Here is a 13,912-nt window from a genome sequence, read left to right on the forward strand (position 1 = left end):
GCGCCCGGCCCTGAGTGACATTTTTTAAGGCCTCTATATTCTCTTCCAAGTCACCTTTCCTTTCCTAAGACCCTCCCTGGGATCTGCCTTTCTGAACGTCTTGGAATCCGCCTTCATGAGGCGGGCCTGTCTTGCCAGACTGCTTTTCCATCCTAAGCTGTTGTGAATTCTGACATGGCACATCCACCTCACCTATCAATTTCTGTCCTGTTCCAGGCAGACATTGCTGCTCTAGGTCAAAAATTTTTCTCTAACCACACAGGACCAAAAGCTGCCTTTGAGTGCTGCTCTCTGAGCAAAGCCCTGCTCAGTGATGCTCAGCTAATGAAGGTGTAAGCTGACTCAGGGGCCAGCCTCTCCTGAGATGCTCACAAATCACATCAAATTTACTGCAGGCTCCGGACTGGAAGAGCACCTGCAGAATGGTCCAGGGATCAATGATCCGTAGCACCGTATCCAACTCCAGAGGGGGTTAATCAGCATCGTTTTATCGTTTTCATTTCACATGCTTAACACAGAAGGGATTGCCAGCAAGCAGCTCCTTGGATGGGGTCAGCGCTCCAAGCCCCGCAGCATTGTCTGTGACTTCCTAGCCAGGCAGAGCTAGACCTGAGAAAATGAAATATGTAACCTGTGGTGGATAACATCTGGGGATGTCACGTCCGGATAGGCTGGGTTACGCTGGGATAATAAACATCCCCAAGATCTCAAGGGCTTAACACAACGGCAGTTTACTGTTCATATGAAGTCAGCTGACAGTGCAGGTGACTGATTGTCCAGGGTACCCATCTTCCAAGTGGCACCTGGATGGTTCAGACTCATGGAGGTTTCACCTGCCTGAAGCTGTAGCACCTGGAAGACATGACCTTCCGTGCTGCTAGGGAAGAGAGGACTGGTTGAGAATGGGCACTTGGAAGGCTTTGGAAATGACACACCACAAGTCTGCTCCTGTATCACTGGCCAGACCTGGTCATCCTCCTGGTCCCAGAAATGAGAGAAACTGACATTAGAGAGTGTGAATAAGGGCCTCCAAAGTCACCATTGTACTCTTGCTCACACAGGTACTTTGACGAGCCGTTGGAGTTAAGGGGCAGTTCATTTTCTAGCTGGGATGACAGTTCAGATTCCTATTGGAAAAAAGAAACCAGCAAAGATACCGAAACAGTTCTGAAAACCACAGGCTATTCTGACAGGTATGAGCGGCAAAACTTTGGGGTTGTAATGGTGAACCCATACTCCTCTAGGAAAAAAATGACTGATAACATGATGGTATGAAAATCTTTTGTAAGACTAGTAAATGATTTTGTTGTACTATTTCAGGAATATTCTTTTTATTTTAAATGAGTGATTCTAAATTGGAGGTGCACATCAGAATCCCCTGTGGACCTTGTAAGAAACATGTATGGGGAGGCCTCTTCCCTGGACATTCTGATCCATGGCTCAGGGATAGCCTAGTGCAGGAAGGTGTCACTTTTTCCCCCATTTTAAGGTATTATGTACATAGTAAAATTTGTCTTTTTTAGATTACAATTCTGCGAGTTTTTTTTTTCTTTTTCATGTAGTTCTGCAAGTTTTGACAAGCACATACAGTCATGTAACTGCCACCAAAACCAAGATACAGAACAGTTTCATCACCCCCTGAAAGTCCCCTATGCCTGTGGTCCCCAACCCCTGGGCCATGGCCCAGTGCTCCGCCTGTTAGGAGCTGGTCTGCACATCACCACCTGAGCTCCACGCGGCCCCCGCTACCCCCGATTCGTGGAAAAATTGTCTTCCATGAAACCAGTCCCTGGTGCCAAAAAGGTTGGGGACTGCTGCCCTATGCCCTTTGTAGTCACCCCTCCCCTCCCCCAGCCCCTGGCCACCCCTGGTCTGTTTTCTGGCCTTGCGATTTTGCCTTTCCCAGAATGTCATATAAACAGAGTCATACGGTAGTTGCCTTTCTCGTCTGTCTGCTTTACCTTGTCCTGGTGCGTTGATGGGGACTCGTGCGCGCTGTTGCGTTCACTCCTCTTCATTGCTGAGTTCGTTTATCTGTTTTCTGTTGAAGGACTGTCTCCGGTTTTTGGTGATTATGAATGAAGGACCATATAATTTATTGCTCAAATCAGGGAGCTTTTAAGAGTGCAAGGGGACACTACGAATATGTTGGGACAACAGGCGTAACCTGAGATTGTCCCAGGTAACTAGGATGTACAGTTGCTCATGTTATAGCCTATGTACTGTAGAGCAGTGTCCTATGGACATTACAGTGTATTCAGTGTTTATTAGCTGATTTGAATTTGAAATAACAGACCCATCCTAAACAAGAAATCCTTCAAATACTGTGTGGTTTGGATATTTGTTCATTTTTTATTAGAATTTTCAGGCTTTTTAAAGTGGCCTGAAATCCTTTTACAAAAGTTACTGCTGTTGGCTTTTATTACCACGTGTTCTCCATTATAAGTGGGAGCAAAATAATAGATATTGGAGACTCGGGAGGGTGAGAGGGTTGCGAGGCAAGGGATGAAAAATTACTTAAGGGGCACAGCGTACACTGTAAGCCCAGACTTTGCAATGATGCACTATATTCGTGTAGCAAAACTGTGCCCCCATCTATAAAAATTGAAAAATTAAAAAAAAAAACCAGCACATGTATACACTGTAAATGAGAAGCACATTTGCCTCACCTCAAATGAGTTTGACCTACGTTGGCTGTTTTTCACCGTAGACCTACTGCTCGCCGCAAACCAGATCATGAGACAGTTGAAAACACAGATGAGGCCCAGAAGAAGTTTGGCAACGTCAAGGCCATTTCATCAGATATGTACTTTGGAAGGCAAGCCCAGGCTGACGTAAGGGTCCAGAGAGTTTCTGTGGGGGCCCCATGGAGCAGGAAGGAAGCGTGGGTGTGGGAGGAGGGGACCCTGTGTGAGAGGGGCTCAGGCTGCTGGAGACCCCTGTGGGAGAGTGCTGGAGCCAGGACTCGAACCCAGGTCTGTCTGATCAATCCCCTACCTGTCGCGTTGTCAAGAGGAGAGCATGGGAGGCAGGGACCGTGTCTCATCATTCTCTTACTACTCTATCAGTGTTCTGTATAGCCATTATTCAGTATCTTCTGAGCAGATTGCAGGTGATTTTTGATACAGTGATACAGCTGTGATTTAATAATTTTTAAGCATAGTTAAATGAAGCACATAGATGTTTTCCTTTTAAAAAATATTTTTCAGCCTGAGCAAAAGTGATACCCTGTCTCTACTAAAAATAGAAAAAATTAGCCAGGTGTGGTGGCATGCACCTGTAGTCCCAGTTACTTAGGAGGCTGAGGCAGGAGAATTGCCTGAGCCCAGAGGTTTAGTTTGAGGTTTCTGTGAGCTAGACTGACACCACAGCACTATAGCCCGGGCAACACAGTGAACCTCCGTCTCTTAAAAATTTTTTTTTTTTTTTTTCTGTATAGACAGGTCTCACTTTTCTCAGGCTGGTCTCAAACTCTTGGTTTCAAGCGATCCTCCTGCCTCAGCCTCCCAAAGTACTAGGATTACAGGCCTGAGCCACTGTGCCCAGCCTGATACGTTTTTTGGGGAGTAGATATATTTATTTTCAGGTTGTTGCCTTTTCTCAGAAATGTTAATGAGTTAGTTCATCTTGGTAGATTCTTGCCAAGCTGTAAGACTCCAGTGGACATGGAAAGGTTCGGGTTCCCCGCTTACCCTGTAGCACTAGTGTGCTTATGCAGAACTCCTGGAGACACGTGTTATGCCAGGCTTCGCGGACTACAGGGAGAATGATTTCCTAACGTGTGCTGAGGGTATTTTGCAGCAGTAGAACTCGCACCAGCATTTTGTGGGTAGAGTTGCCTCTTGGCCATTCCCCCAGCCTATTTGCCTTGTTTTAAAATTGATGACATTCAAGTTCAGTTCTAAAATAGGGTGGTGGGGCTTGGAAGAAAGCCTGGGAGTGGCCTTTCCTGGCAGCTGCTGGAAGCAGTGCAGGAGAGAGGTGCCGTGCTCTCCCCTTGCACTGACTGCTGTTGGCCAGGGTGTGGTATGTTGATCTGTCCACCTGTGACCTGCCTCCTATCCAGGACATGAGCTTCATGCTGTCCCCCAGGGCCCAGCCGTGGGGTGGCATTCAGTAACCGTTGGAGAGAGAGAGCCTAGGAGGACAAATATTTCAAATGACAGCTCTTTGGTGATTCTTTTTGTAAAATTGCTCATGAGTTTTTGGATCCTGATGTTTCCTTTTCCTTGTCTTCTGCAGTATGAAACCAGGGCCCGTCTGGAGCGGCTCTCAGCCAGTTCCTCCATAAGCTCGGCTGACCTGTTCGATGAGCAGAGGAAGCAGACAGCAGGTGATGGTGGGACCGAGTGAGGGCTGGTCTACACATGAACATGTTTGTTTGGATAGGACTTTTCCCTTTCCAAGACATTTTAGCAGCCATTATTTGATTCTCTTATCTCTGCTATAAGTCAGGTAGAGCAGAAGTTAGTATTCCAGGCTTCACGTGTAAGGAGACCAAACCATGAAATTTAAGCAATATCAGGCCAGGCGTGGTGGCTCACGCCTGTAATCCTAGCACTCTGGGAGGCCGAGGCGGGTGGATCGTTTGAGCTCAGGAGTTCGAGACCAGCCTGAGCAAGAACGAGACCCCGTCTCTACCAAAAATAGAAAGAAATTAATTGGACAGCTAAAAATAGATAGAAAAAATTAGCCAGGCACGGTGGCTCATGCCTGTAGTCCCAGCTACTCGGGAGGCTGAGGCAGAAGGATCACTTGAGCCCAGGAGTTTGAGGTTGCTGTGAGCTAGGCTGACGCCACGGCACTCTAGCCCGAGCAACAGAGTGAGACTCTGTCTCAAAAAAAGAAAAAAAGAAAGAAAGAAAGAAATTTAAGCAATATCCCCTGCGTGACCTGGCAGGCCATTGTCATAGATGAATGTTTTCTACCGTAGTGTGAACGTGGTGTCAGGTCCCATGTAGTGTCTTAGTGTTGGAGGTGGGTGGCCCCGGGCTCCCTGTGACGCCAACCACTCCACAGCTGTGAGCGCTGGAGGGTGTTACGGCGCTTTTAGCCTCAGTCTCCTCTTCTGTAAAGTGGGGGGATGATGCCTACTGCACAGGGTTGTAATGAGGCTGGATGAGATGCTGTATGTAAAGTGTCCTACCCCATGTCTGACACACAGCAGATGCCTCTCAGGACCCTCGTAGGCACCACGGCTGGGCAGAGGTGACTCCACCAGGGTCAGTCCTCCAGGGAAGGCAGGGCACAGCTTTGGAAGAGGGCAGGCGGAGAGGAATTGCCTGCCTCCCCATCCCTCTCTAGGGTTCAGACCCCAGTGATCTGGTGTCCGGTCATCCCAGGGCTGGGCAAGGATGAAGCAGCCTGTGAGCCCAGGCGGGGTCCTCTGAACGCAGGCCCCTCACACACCGTCCAGAACTGCACCCCCCTCTTCTTCCACCTCCGCATCCCTAGAGTCAGGAAGGCCTTGTGGGAGTGCCCCACACCCGCCTCTGCAGGCTGCAGGTGTGAGGGAGGCCCTGTGCTTAACATTAAAGGGGCAGCCCTCTGAGGTCATTTTAGGAATCCACTTGTCAGCAGGGGAGGGAGGACCCAGGAGCCAGGCGTTCTGGGCCTGGTGCCCCCTGCACCCCTTGTTTCCAGCCCTAGAGCTGGGTGTGGCTCTAGGAAGCCCATAGCGTGGCCAACATGGACAGCCACTTGGCTTTACAGCACAGAAACAACTGTTTTCTGAGCCCAAAGAGAAACAGCCTCAACAGAGAAGGTCTGAGTGGGACGTTCTGTGTTGAGGTTGGGATGTTGGAGACCTGTCGTGGCCGTGGTGTGCACTGCCAGGTTGCCGTGCTACAGTGGGAGGAGGGAGCGTTCTAGCTGGGTGGCACCTGGTGAACCAGGGCTGTGTACTAGCAGAGCAGCTGGCAGAGTGAGCTGCCAGTGGGCAGAGAGGCAGCTGGCCCTTCAAGGAGCCAGGGACCACGGCCAGAGTGGGCAAGCCCAGCATGTCTGCCACCAGTGAGGGTGGAGGGTGCAGGGGGACAGCCAGGGCCATGGCTCCCCGGAGCCACTCTCTGGGCAGGCACACAGCCTGTGCCTTCTCTCCCCACCCCTAACCTCAAGCGGAGGGACCTATTGCCCTTGGTCAGTCATGTGCCAACTGGGCATTCCCTGCGTCTTAGTGGGGACAAGTGAGGCTCACTGGCTTGTGTTCTCATCTCCAAATTTTTCGTACCCTGGCCTTTTGTCAGGGCATCTGTCTTTTGTGACCGCCCCATACAAAGAGGTGCTCTGGCCGCCCTTTGGATGGACCCCACTCCCAGCCCCACTGTCCCCAGGGATCAGGGCTGGACCACCTTGAAAAGCCCTGGCACAGCTGGCAAGTCAGTCCAGAGACCTATGTTGTAGAAAATCCACCTCCTCGGTGCATGCTTTTGTAATTCAAGTCTCTGGGAGTTTTACTCTGAAACATTATTATTTGTTTAAAACAAAAAAAAAGGTTGGGGATCAGCTGAGAGCAGCTTTCCCAGTTGGAGGAGAGCTGTAGCCAGCCTGTGTTTACCCTCCTCTTCCCTTGGAGGGAACAGTAGAAAACAAAGATCCGTTAAGTGTTTTGACCACGTGTGGGTCCTAGACAAACTCTGGTCGGCGGGGTGTGAGGCCACCCAGAGACCTTGTCCCCTGCCCCTCCCAGCCAGTTGGTTGCCTCGCAGGGCTCATCCTCCCTCCCCTGCCTCCGTCCCAGACCCTACTGTTTCAGACCTCGCTGTCCTCTTGCTGCATCTTCCATGGGGGGGGGGGTCATAAAAGATGCTTTAATAACCACCATAAATGTAAGCACATCAAGCAACTTTTATTAAGTATTTTTTACTTAGAGTACGTTTCAGCAAAGAGCAAAAGCTGGTCTTAAGACACTATTCTGTGTTCCTTATCTTTGAATGTTCCCCCTGTGTGTGAAATGTCAGTGTCATTAAGTAGGTCATAGCAGACCTTTATAACTCCTTTGAAGGGGAAGAAATAAAAAAGGAAGTTCCAATTTGAAATGGCTTCTGTGAAGTAAGGTGCTTTCTGGGGATGTGGTCTAACCCGAGAGCACGGTCATTCCCCTCCAGTGTTGCTGAAGGACTGAGTGGGACATGCGTGTAAGTGCCCAGAGCACTCCAGGGAGCAGGGTTGGTGGGGGCCCTGCGACTGCCGTCACCTGGGCACTGTCTCAGGCAGGTGGGGACGGGGCACTTGGGCGCCAGATGACAGAGCAGAGGTAGCTTTGTGAGAGCCACATCACAACAAAGGGAGCTTGAAACCGGCTGCCCCTCTCCATATCAAGTCTGCCTGGGAGAGCCAGAGGCGCCATGGACCATTCCTGGGCACCCAGCGGGTCGTTTACCTTTGTCCCCTGCATCTGGAGGGCCCCTTGGCTCCTCCTTGTCTCCCTGCTGTGGCCCGGAGTCAGGAGCGTGCCTCTGCGGGGCTCCAGGCCCGGGAAGCACCCTGCTCGCCTGCGCCGGGTGATCGGTTCGGCTGCTGCTGCTGCACTCACTTGTCAGACGTCTCGGCTGGTTGTGGCCTCGGCAGCTGAGGTGCAGGTCGACGAGTGCAGCAAGTGCTGCCTGTTACACCTGTGGCCCGAAGTAGCCATTAGAGAGCTTTTGTTCATTACTAAACTTGTTATTCTCATAATCTTGGAAACACTTTTTCTCTTGATTTGTCTCCATTTCAGGGAAATTGGAACATGGTATCCATTAAAAATTCATATTTTAAGGAGCCTGCGAGTCCTCCTGGACTGTTCCCCCCACCCCCAGCACGCCACAGGCCTCTGTGCCGCTCCCAGGCATCAGTGAGTCCCCATACCTGCCTGTACTGTGGCCACAGCCCCCTGCTTGGTCCTCCTGCTCCGTCCTGCCCCCAACTCCCCTCACTCCTCCCAGTGGGGTCTTCCAGAGCACAGTCCCGGCCCCACCCTAGGGCTGGAGTGCACCCCCTCCCACCGCCCAGCACCCGCCTTCAGGGCCATCTTGCCATTGGCCTTTCCAGCGTCGTTATCATGGTTTACTGCTTGTGGCTGGCTCCAGCTTGGCATGAGCTTGTGGCACCCCGGGCACACTAGGATCCCTTGGGCCTCAGAGCCTCGAACGCTCCTCCCCATCTATCCAGACAGCTCCACCCCTGCACCCGGGGCCGGCTCGACCTTTTGTGCCAGCCTGTGCCTCTCCCCAGCAGTGAGGCCACCAACGACTGTCTCCCCCAGCTGGACTGGGAGTTCTCTGGGTGTGGGACCTGTCCCCTCTTCATTTCTACGCCCTTGGCACCTGACAGTCCCATAGAGGAAGCCACCGGCAAGGGTTTGGTGAATTCAGGGATGGGTGCTGACGAATGAACCAAGGATGTCGCTGAGCGGGAGTGCCCGCCTACCAGCCAGCGCAGGCTGGTCCGTGGCCAGGGCCAGGCTACAGTGGGGACGTGTTCTGCTTCCCGCACGAGCTTTCAGAGCTCGTGTGCATATTACCATGTTTCTTCCCTGTGTGGTTGCCAAGGTAGCTCAAATTAAGAGGTGGCCCCATGGGCCTGGATCCCAAGTGACTGTCACAAGCAGAACCCCTGCTGACTCACGTTGGGCACAGCGGACTTCAGTTGCAGCTTTTTGTTAGTACAGTGTCACCTGTCCTGTCCTGACTGATACAGGGCCTTCCCCCCAGCCGCCAACCACTGTGGGGCTCACCTTCCCCTCCATCTGAGAGAGAAGCCCCCATCTTCCTGGCCACTCAAACCAGAACCCTGGGAATCATCCGTAATCTCTCTCCTTCTCAGCCTCCCTCAGCTGCGCGGTCAGTGCTCCCCCTGACAGGTACCTCCTCAGGACACGCAGACCTGTCCACTCCTGATCCACTGCCACCCGCACGCGCTTAGGCTCAGCTGCCGCCCCGCCTGCCTGGACCCCTGCAGCTGCCTCCCAACTGCCCACTTGTGTTTGCTCTGTGTCCCCTCCAGACAACACAGGTCATACTTCAGTGACGTTATCAGTTAATTGTCTGTTTTCCCCAGCGGGTGGTGGGCCATGGAAAAGCAGATCTGTGGCGGGTGCTCAGTACCTGGCACACTTCGGGTGTTACGGGAACAGATAGTCAGGAGAGGGGAACTGGCTAGTCTGTGGGTCAGCAACCCTTTTCCTGAGCAGGTGGCTGGAGGTGTCATTTCCCAGAGGCTATTGTAGAACCTGAGTGCACTTGGGCTGTCTTTGACTGCTGCCACCTGTCCCCTGCAGCCTGCCTGGGCAGCCCTCACGAGAGGCAGCACCCAGATCCTGTCAACGATGCTGGGCTTCTGCTGTCATTGGCAAAGACCTGCGAAATTCTGAACAGTCAGCCGGAGATGGGGAGGAGAGGGCCCCGCGGCTGTGGGCCCGGGAACGATGCTGTGAGGGATGCACTGTGTCTTCTAGGCGAGATCAATGCTGAAGGTTAACCCATCAGTTCTGTTTTGTTCTTAGAAAGAGTCCTGGCCAAGGGTTTCTGTTTTGTAAGGGGCGGGTGGTGTCATGTGTGGGGCCCAGGGGAGAGCTGGGCTTGGCTACCCCTGAGGGCCTCCAGGGTTTGCATTCAGGTCACAGTCACTGAGTCCTTGTATCTCACGACAACTGTGTGACAGAAGTTTATTATGAACCTGTGGTTATGTGTGATGACACTGACAAGCTTTACCTACATTGGTGACAATAACGGTGATGTTTATGTCAGGGCAACCAAAATGTAAGCAAGAGAAACCCAGCTAACACTAGCCTGAGTAAAGAAGGCAGAAGTGTGGACTTCGGTGCTTGGGAAGTCTGGCTACCAAGTCACAGTCAGACAGCATCAAGGGGACAGACTCACCCATTTGGCTCACCTCCCTGGATGAGCCTCATTCACTTGTACAGGCTTCCTTTGTCCAAGTGAGTGGGAAGGGGACAGCTGTAGTCACAGACAGCTGCAGCTTTGCTTTGTCCCTGCCAGTAACCCCAGAGCAAGCAAATGACTCCTCTCCTTTGAGTATACATGAATCCCAGAGAAGGCTCTGATTGGTCAGGCCTGGATCATGTGCCCACCCCTATGGAAGGGGAGAGGGGAGAGGTGGTCCCCAGAGGAAGTGAGAAGTGCTTTTACCTAGAAGAGGAGGAAGCAATGCTGAGCAGACTGAAGCCATCAATATCTGCCCTTCTACCAGTGGGGAGTCCTTACGTGCCAGGACCGTGCCCAGCACCTTGAGGACACAGGTCCAGAGAGGGCAAGGAAGTTCTTCAGAGACAGTGCCATGATTTGAACCCATGGTGGTGTTAAGTGCTATCCCTTCTCTCGCATGGGGTCTTGCAGCTAGTCTGGGGTTGGGCTGGCACTTCAACCCCAGTCCTGACCCCACTGTAGGGCCCTCCCCCTCCACCACAGCTGCTGCTTGTGAGGAAGCAGGAGGGTGGGATCTGGGTTCTCTGAAGCCATCGAGTGCCCTGGCAGTGACGCTGGCGTCTGCTCTGTGTGTGCAGGGAACTACAGCCTCTCCAGCGTGCTGCCCAACGCCCCCGACATGGCGCAGTTCAAGCAGGGAGTGAGGTCCGTTGCTGGAAAACTCTCTGTTTTTGCTAATGGAGTTATGACTTCAATTCAGGTCAGTGAAACGGGGATGGCGCTCACTGAGTGTGACGGTTCATCATTTTGAAAATGAGATTAAATTTAGCCCACTCTTCCATTGCTAGAAAATTAGATTGTATATTATTTGATTTATGTGTTTACTACAGTATAACCCAGGACATTATGAAAATCAGAAATTACAATTTTATATTTGTTTAAAATTTTCTAATTTATGACTCTAGGGGAATTATTACAGGAATTGTCATGATCATTATCCAAATTTTTTCTAAATTGGAACACAGAAGTATTAAGAAGAAAATTTAAAGTATCCATAATCCCACTTTATAGGGATAACTTCCATTAATGGTTTGCTATATTTTTAGTTCTAGATTTCTAAGCACATCTAAAAAAAGAAAAAATAGTTTTGTGGTTTTTTTGAGACAGAGTCTCGCTCTGTCGCCCAGGCTGGAGTGCTGTGGCGTCATCACAGCTCACTGCAGCCTCAGACTCCTGGGCTCAAGCGATTCTCCTGCCTCAGCCTGCTGAAGAGCTGAGACTACAGGTGCACGCCACCATGCCTGGCTAATTTTTCTATTTTTCGTAAAGACGGGGTCAAACTCGTGCTCAGGCTGGTCTCAAACTCCTGACCTCAAGTGATCCTCCAGCCTTGGCCTCCCAGAGTGCTGGGATTACAGGTGTGAACCACTGCACCTGGCCAAAAAATAGATTTCTAAGCATATCTTTCTATACCTATCTTCTTAAAATTAAAAAGCGATTATATTGTCTATGTGATTTTATGTCCCACTTTCCTCCATAATGTTACGAGCATTTTCATATAATTAAAAATTCTTCTTCTCAGGCCGGGCGCGGTGGCTCACGCCTGTAATCCTAGCTCTCTGGGAGGCCGAGGTGGGCGGATTGTTTGAGCTCAGGAGTTCGAAACCAGCCTGAGCAAGAATGAGACCCCGTCTCTACTAAAATTAGGAAGAAATTAATTGGACAACTAAAAATATATAGAAAAAATTAGCCAGGCCTGGTGGCGCATGCCTGTAGTCCCAGCTACTTGGGAGGCTGAGGCAGGAGGATCGGTTGAGCCCAGGAGTTTGAGGTTGCTGTGAGCTAGGATGACGCCACAGCACTCACTCTAGCCCCGGCAACACAGTGAGACTCTGTCTCAAAAAAAAAAAAAAATTCTTCTGAAACAACATTATGTTGAGTGAAAATACGTGTAATTTATCTGTCTACTCCCCAAGTTGGCCGTTTAGATTGTTTCAGTCTTTTAAATAAGGGACGATGGGGCCTTTTTGTTAGGAGAAGAGGCCTATTCGCCGTTCGTGGTGAACGTACCTTGCTCTCACTCTGTAAGCCGCCCTTGTCCTTCCTCCATAAATGTCATTTCACACTTGCAAAAAAAAAAAGAAAAAAAAGGAAGATGGGACATACTCGTACATACAAAAGGCTTGTTTCTTGCACCTTCTTGTCTACGGCGAGCCGTTTGCGCAGGCTTCTGTTACTAGTGTGAATGTGGCTAGAGGGAGGGACGCTCCGGCCTGGGCAGACGCTGCCCTGGCTGTGGGTGGGGAGCGTGCCCTCGGCCCCAGACACACGCTGCTCCTTCCTGTCCCTTAGGTCAGCTGAGCCCATGTCCACCCTTCCAAGTAGAAACATCCCTATTTTACAGATAATCACCTCCATTTTATAGGTCACTCCCTTTGTATTAATATATCCCCATTTTACAGGTGAAGAAATGGAGGCACAGAGAGGTCAAGTCACTTATGCAAGATCACCAGCTGAGCCAAAATTTTAGTTTCTAACTCCAATTTGTTCCTCTGTCCTCATCACACTTGCTTCCCAGAGGGTTCAGCATGTGGCCCTGGTGCTCTGCTCCCTGCGCACAATCCCAGGGCCGTGGCCTCGGTGGCAGAGGCAAGACGTGAATCCCAGGTGGTTCCCAAAGCCCGTGCGCAGTCCTCAGCCTTGGGACGCCGCGGCACTGGCAGCCTGCAGCCACTTGCACGCTCAGGATGCAGCGCTGTGTCGGGGCCAGACACGGGGTGCTCTGCGCCGGTTCAGCGTCATGCTGAGAATCATTCGGTGTGTGGGAACGAGGGGTTGATGCTGAGTGCTGATAAACTTTCGCTTTGGTTCTCCCTTCAGGATCGCTATGGTTCTTAATATTGACGTCATGACGTGTGTTTCCTGGAGAAATTCCTCCTCTTTAAATGAAGCAGCGACCGCGTCACAGGCTGCGATGGAGACCAGACAGTTTTGCAGATTGTTTTGCTACTTTTTCACATGGTTTATGTATATTTCTGATTTTTAATATTTCTTTGGAGAAATTCTTATTTTTGATGTAGTAGAAGCTTTATTGTAGTTTCTATTTTGCGTTACTCCCTTCGGGCGCCCTGCTTTTGACACAGCCGTGCGTTCCCGCTTTATGTTCCTGGAATCTTTAGTTCCAGCAGCTGGGCCTGGAGGCACCGGCTCTTCCCACCTCTCCCGGGACTGAGAGGCTCCGTGTCGGGGAGGAGAGGTCTCCAGGTGACACATGGGCCACCAGCTCATCTGATGCTAGATGGGCCTGCAGAAACGACATTGACCACACACGTCATTAGAAATCGGGCAAAGAATAACAACAAAAGACCCAACACGACTGGTGTCTGATTTGACAGATGGCTTCATTTCTGTTTCTGCATTTAAGGTGATTTCAAAATAATGTTTAAAGTCATTTGTCCCTTTGTAAATTGTTTATTTTGTATGATCTATAAACTTAAAAATATTTTTTAGTGAGTGCTTTTGACAAACATAAGCTTCCACATTGCCAAGGGAATGAATTTTATCTTTTGACAAGGTGTTGCTGTTTGAATTTATGAGAAATGTAAGATGAGAATTCCCTGAGTGTGTTTATAAATTGATATAGTGTACAGAATTAAAATTGAATAAGATAAGAAATAAAGCTACAAAAAATAATTCAGTGTATGGACAAATAGTAATTATAATTGGGTAGTTTTGTTAATATTTTTTATCTTAATCTTGGTTTGCAAAAAATTCCAGAATGTGTATAAATGAATAAAGAAAAATAATTTGGCTGTGTTTTAGACAGCATTAGAATATATTGTTCAGTACAGTAAAATATATTTAAAATTTGATGAACCAAAAATGTGGTTTCAAGTGAATATTTTGTGAATCTTTCTTAAAAGCTCAAATTTGTAGACTTCTAAATATAATAAACCGTTGCAGCAGATTGCATTGCCTACATTTTTTTTTTACAAAAGCTTTTGTGATAAATCATGGTAAATGAGGATTCACGGTATAACACTGCCATA

The 13,912-nt window shown here is 49.9% G+C and overlaps 1 protein-coding gene across 1 annotated transcript in view; it reads left to right on the forward strand.

Moving 5' to 3' along the window:
- The window catches only part of ARFGAP3 (ADP-ribosylation factor GTPase activating protein 3), a 59,127-nt gene extending 45,823 nt beyond the window's left edge, over window positions 1-13,304 (forward strand). The window contains exons 10-14 of the mRNA XM_012638107.1: window positions 1,062-1,193; window positions 2,711-2,834; window positions 4,243-4,333; window positions 10,502-10,623; window positions 12,744-13,304. Of these exons, the coding sequence (XP_012493561.1) occupies window positions 1,062-1,193; window positions 2,711-2,834; window positions 4,243-4,333; window positions 10,502-10,623; window positions 12,744-12,761 (487 nt within the window). The 3' untranslated portion in view covers window positions 12,762-13,304. The remainder of the gene's footprint in view (window positions 1-1,061; window positions 1,194-2,710; window positions 2,835-4,242; window positions 4,334-10,501; window positions 10,624-12,743) is intronic.
- The last annotated feature ends 608 nt before the right edge of the window (window positions 13,305-13,912 follow it).

This window comes from Propithecus coquereli, unplaced genomic scaffold (assembly GCF_000956105.1).
Source record: "Propithecus coquereli isolate 6110/MARCELLA unplaced genomic scaffold, Pcoq_1.0 Scaffold126, whole genome shotgun sequence".
In the NCBI taxonomy this organism is placed as follows: domain Eukaryota; kingdom Metazoa; phylum Chordata; class Mammalia; order Primates; family Indriidae; genus Propithecus; species Propithecus coquereli.